Source organism: Henckelia pumila, chromosome 3 (assembly GCF_033568475.1).
Source record: "Henckelia pumila isolate YLH828 chromosome 3, ASM3356847v2, whole genome shotgun sequence".
NCBI classification, from domain to species: domain Eukaryota; kingdom Viridiplantae; phylum Streptophyta; class Magnoliopsida; order Lamiales; family Gesneriaceae; genus Henckelia; species Henckelia pumila.
Genome location: NC_133122.1, coordinates 138,333,899 through 138,339,980, shown reverse-complemented (window position 1 = coordinate 138,339,980; position 6,082 = coordinate 138,333,899). Strand labels below are relative to the sequence as shown.

Genomic DNA, 6,082 nt, shown 5'->3' with positions numbered 1-6,082 from the left:
TAAATATCAGATCGCTCATTCCGTTTTTTCACACCCCAAAATCCTTCTTTTCTCTCCTATTTCCGAAAAAAACTTCTAAATGGCTCCCAAACGTAGTCGTACTCAAGCCAGTACAAGCCATGATCCTACCTAGCTTGTTATCTCTAGGCCCATTCCTGACGACTATTTGGGTTGTACTATTCATCCGGGTCGTATCTTAGATACTGCCTATTTGGCCTAGGCTCATCTCCTCCTATTGAACTTGATCAATGCTCAATAGTGAGGATCCGTCTTTCAGCCATCCGTCCTTGATTCCATTTTTGCTCCTCTCATTCACGAGTTCTATGCCAATCTTAAACTCGAATTAGGCCATGTTGATATCACCATTGCCACGATTGTTCAAGGAAGGCATATTCGTTTTTATTCTGCTGATTTGTTCTCCTGGTTTGATCTTCCCAGGAATGGACCCGTTGAATACTTCTCGCAATCCTGGCCTCAAAATGATCCTAACTTTGATCGCGAGTTATTCCTTTCTACCATCCTTGGTCGTCCAGCTACTGCTTCTGACGATCGTATCCTTCTCAAGAGTCTTTGTCCCGATTTCCAAATCATTCAAAAACTCATCACCACATCTATCGTTCCTCGCAGTGGAGACCTCTCCACTTGAAAATATCTATATTTGTTCATCCTATTTCATATTGTGTCTTCTCGACCTTTACCTTTCTGCGCTTTGTTATGCAGACTATGCATCAGACGGCAAAGACGGCTAAAAAGGTTTCCTTTCCTTTTGCCCGGTTTATTAATCGGATTTTGAGTCGTTTTGATATTGACTTTGAGGGGATACTTCCTATTTAAATCCAAACAAGTCATATCATTAACCATCAGTCTATCACCAGGATGGATTTATCCTGGAATCCTGTCTACTCTCGATGGGTTGAAGACCCAGGAAGAGTATTTTCTAAATATTCTCCTATTTCTGATTTTCATATAGAATATTCCTCTCTTCCCCATTCTATCCAAACCAAAGGTTTTCCGACTGGTCCTTCTATCACAGACATTCCATCCTTTTCCAATTTCGAGGCCTTTGCGGCCAACCTTGATGAAATCCCTTTCCAGCCTCCTGAAGTTCCTCCTACTCCAGTAAACCGATTCCCTAGCGACCGACTCTTCGAGAATCTTCATCGCATGGAGACGAGTATGCACACTCATTTTTCCGAGCTGACTGCTAGAGTTGCCTCTTTGGAGACTCGATTTGATGATTTCGTCGCTCGCTATCCTCCTCCGCAGCATGACGATGACTCTTAGATTTTATTTTGCATTTAAGTTGTACTTTTCTTATTCTTTGTATTAAAGACTATTGTAATAAAATTATTGCGTATTTTAATTTTCTGTCTTATTACTTTTTTCTTATCACAAAAAGGGGGAGAATTAATTGGTTAAAATATTAATTATTCATAAGGGGGTAATAATAAATTTATTAAATACTTTAACTAATGGGATAAAATTTGTTTATTTGTTAAACTTTTGTTGCTCATTTCAGGGGGAGCTTTTATATGCAATTTAATTGTTTAAGTTTACCGTATATTTTATATCTCCTATTTTTTAACCAAGTATTGTGATCAACAAAGAGGAGGAGATTGTTACGCCTTAAATGCATATAAATCTTGGATTGTGAGATTAACATTTTTAATGCATTAACAAAATCTCATTTCTTCATGTTTTGATGATTAACAAAACTAGGTTAAAAACGTTACTAATGTTTACAGTGAGCATATTATAGAGTTAAAATTTTCAAGTTGAATTGAGGCTCAATCTATCATCTATCAAAGATCATATTGCAAACAAGTTGTATTCAAGTTCAGAAACAAATTTCGAAGAATTATACTGCTACGGGATCGGAAGCTCCGATGGGAGATCGGAACCTCCGATCAGGATTAGAAGCATCTTCGGAAGACAAGGGACGATTGGAAGCTCCGATCAGGGATCGGAACCTCCGATATATAAATCAACCAATTTTTTATTGATCGGAAGCAGAACGGAAGCAACGAAGTGGTGCGATCGGAAGCAACGATCTTGGATCGGAAGGTCCGATTTTCAACGGCGGTCAGATGATCCTGTCCGAAAGACTTTTGACCGACAACATATTTAATGCACCGATCGGAAGCTCCGATGAGGGATCGAAAGTTCCAATCCTATACACCCGCATGGTCTCAGAATTCAAATTTTGGAAGCTCCGATGCAGGGAACGGAAGTTCCGATCGATGCCGAAGTTGCAACTATAAATAGATGTCATTCCAAGACATTTGAAGAATCCCTACTCATTCTCCTCTCCTTTGCAAGCAATATTCTCTCTATCAAAGTGTTCTATCAAGAGTTGTGTGATATATTCAAAAATCGAGAGTGGTTTGTAAAAATCATTTGTGAGTTGGTTGTGCGATCATTGTAAACATTTGAGTGTGAAGCCAAGTGTGTTGTGTGATTGTTGAGGCTATCCTTGGACCCCTTAAGGCCAAGTGTATTGAGTTGTATCGGCGCAGTGATCGTGTTGAGTTGTACGACTATCCTTGGAGCCATCAAGGCCAAGACGTTTGAAGTGCTAGTGGATCCTTGGTTAATCAACCTTAACCAAGAAGAGGAGACGTAGACGATTTATCATCGAACTTCCATAAACATCTCTTATCTCTTTTACTGCTTTATTTACATTACGCATTTATTTATCGCATTTATTATTGATTGCTTTAAGTCTTCCACTTGCGTATTTGCATAATCGCTTTAAATTGCTAAAGTTGTCAATAGAACCTAAATTTTCCCCAATAGGTTCTAACAAAATCATCTCCTACACTTTGTCCTACATAATTAAATTTAATAAACAAATATTTTTTATTAACTATTACTCAAAATAACCACTAATATCTCTTCCACTTCTTGTTTTTTATTATAATCCAAGACTATTTAGTATTTATAAAATATTGATATATAATAAAAATTATTGTTAAATAAATTTATTTTATTTAAAAAATATAATGCTATAAAAATATATTTGTACGGGCAAATATTCATAATCTTCATTAAAAAAAGTAAATGCATTTTGGTTAAAATTTAAGATAGTAAATTTTTTGCTAAACTAGTTCGACTTCATATTGGGAAAATATTATAAAAAAATAAATTATTATAAGAAATATTTAATTATGGATATCAATATTTTTATTTCTAAATATAAAAATAAAAAAAAAACTCTTCTTTCATCAAATCTCAGCATTTTTACGAGTATTGAAATATCATATTAAATTATAAAAAACAAAATACATATATGTATTTTATTTTATTCGTTTTAGAAAAAAAAACTGTTGGGAAATTTAATTTTGGTGTCTACAAAATTACAAAGCCGAAAAAAAGACAAAACTAATCAAGCAACTATGAAACGCTAAATTGATATATGGAGCTAAACTACTTCACGCTCAATCACCGCGCTCAACTGGCCAAAGATGCTAAACTGATTTCATTATTTTACACTCGCTAAACCGACTTCATCAGTTTACCCCTCACCAGTCAAATACCATGCCTTTTATGGATAAGTTCTTCCGTACTCTGGCATTCTTTGCAGAATGAAGTGCCGCGATGCAAAGGGCTATATCGGCTCCAGAATTTGTTGTTGATAGTGACAAATCCAATGGGAATAATTCAAAACCCTATCTGAAGATTCAATTTGAATATTATGACCGTTAACAATCCAAATGGTATAAATAGAGATCTTGATCGATCAAAGATCATCTCGCTCATGCTTTGAAAACTCTGCTATTTTACGAGAATACTCAAAGCTTTTCACGCTCAAGATTTTATCAAGGAACTCGAAGCACAAAATGCCGAAGTATTATTATGATCATTGAAGGATCAATCTTTTGTGCTAAGGATTTCGAGTTGTATTCATTTTGTTCTATCATCAGTCTAGGACTGAAACTAAAGTGTTGTACTAGGAGTTCTTGTTTAGGCAGTGTTAAGTCCTAAATTGGATCGGGGTTTTGCAAATTACTTGTAAAATTCAAAGTCTTCTAGTGATATCCTTCCGAGGCGGAAGAAGCAGTGATATAGGAGTATTTGAAATCTCCGAACATCCATAAAAATTTTCTTGTGTCTTTTCAGTTTATCTTATATCTTTTCATTACCCAAACTGATAAAATTTTAGTGTTCAATTTTGTAATTTGACATATTTCCGCACATACATCTGTTTCTCAAATTACATCAGACAAAAAGATAAGTCTAGAACTAAGTTCCTAGAACGATCAAGTTCAAATATTTTTATACTTAACTGTTTGAAAGTCTATTCACCCCCCCTCTGTACTTTCAACTGATCCTAACAAGTGGTATCAGAGCGAGGTTATTATCTTACTCTTGAATACTGTATCAAAATGACTTCATTCAGCAAAATTTCGATGTTATCTAAAGAAGATTTTTATGATTGGAAGATATGCATGCAAGCGCATCTATCAGCCTTAGATGATGACATGTGGTTTGTCATCACTGATGGACCTCTCACAATCACCAAAGTTAACATTGCTGTAGCTCTTTCTGGTGGTGGTCCACAGTACATTGAGAAACCAAGAATTGAGAGGATTGCTGAAGATAAAAAGAAGGCAAATCTTGACAATATTGCAAAAGATATCTTGTACAAGACTCTGGACAAGAATACTTTTAGAAAAATCAAAACGTGCAAGACAGGGAAAGAAATTTGGGAGAAACTGATTCAAGTATGTGAAGGAAATGAGCAGACTAAAGAAAATAAACTATCTGTTGCTACTCAAAGATTTGACAACATAAAAATGAAATCTGGAGAATCAATGTCTGAGTTCGATGAAAGAGTCAGTGGCATTGTTATTGAACTTAATGCACTGGGAAAGACATATCCCAACAGAAAAGTTATTCTCAAAGTTAAGCAAGGCCTTCCCAAAGAATGGGATGTGAAGACAATGGCTATGAGAGAATCGAAGGATTTGAACAAATTGGAACTGCATGATTTGTTTGCAAATCTGAAGCCTTATGAATTTGAACTACAAACTCGAGAGGAAGATCAGTCTACCTCTAAACTGACCAAAGCATTGACTGCGGTTAAAATCGAATCTCCTGCTCAACCAGAAAAGACGGCAGAACAGTTGAGCAGTGATGCAATGTCCTTATTTGTGAAGAAGTTTGGCAAATTCATCCGAAGAAATCAGGAAGGTTCTTATAAGAGAAGCTTTCAAAAGAAGGATGTAGTCGAAGAGCCAAGAAGTTGCTTCAATTGTGGAAAAATAGAACACTTCATAGCTGACTGTCCTAAACCAAAGAGAGATGAGCAAACTTCCCCAGAAAGATGGAAGAAAAAGTTTGAGCAAAGGAGAAGCTCAAGAGATGCCAAGTACACTTCACGAAAGAAGCATGAAGCACTGGTTGCAAATGATAGCAAAGCCAAATGGGCGGAAACGGACAATGAATCAGAAGAACCCAACGACTCTTCTAGCTCGAGTGATGATATTGAAGAAGTCAAGTGTCTCATGGCTAATGATCGTGAGCTTCCATCTACTAGCGAACATGTATTTGATTTCAGCTCTGAGGAATTTACCAGAGAGGAACTGATCAAAGCACTTCATGATATGGCAAATGAGTATCATCAACTGTCCATAGAATTCGATGAAGTCAGAGCCAAGCAAGAGGATCTGCAAGATGCCTCAACTGAACCCACTTGGAAACAATCAGTTGAGATAAACTGTCTTGAAACAGAGATTGTTGTGCTCCGAAATGAGAATGAACAACTCAAGATCAACATCATGAATGTTACAACAGAAAAAAAAAAGCATGGATGATTTAGCAAGATCATGGAATAAATTTTCGAGGTTGTTGGTAGAAATGCATGATTTACAGAGATCCTTGAATGACAAAACTGGTCTAGGGTATGGTAAAACAATTGACATTGGTGAATCAAGTACTCAACCCAAACTGAATATGTGCAAAGGTAAGTTTATAAACTTTGTACGAGCAGTTAGGGTAAATGAAGATGATAAACCCATCCTCATGACCTGGCAGCAAATAGAGCAGATGAACAGAAAAAGATTTGGTATTGGCTTCAATC

At 36.2% G+C, this 6,082-nt stretch overlaps 1 protein-coding gene across 1 annotated transcript; it reads left to right on the top strand.

Moving 5' to 3' along the window:
• The first annotated feature begins 4,385 nt into the window (after positions 1–4,385).
• On the top strand, positions 4,386–5,816 carry LOC140889602 (uncharacterized). The gene has a single exon (XM_073297319.1). It carries the CDS (start codon positions 4,386–4,388, stop codon positions 5,814–5,816), a length of 1,431 nt encoding a protein of 476 aa, XP_073153420.1.
• Positions 5,817–6,082: the final 266 nt, after the last annotated feature.

What these genes read in the sequence shown, in the direction of transcription:
- LOC140889602 (XM_073297319.1), top strand. Translation starts at nt 4,386, where the DNA reads ATGACTTCATTCAGCAAAATTTCGATGTTATCTAAAGAAGATTTTTAT.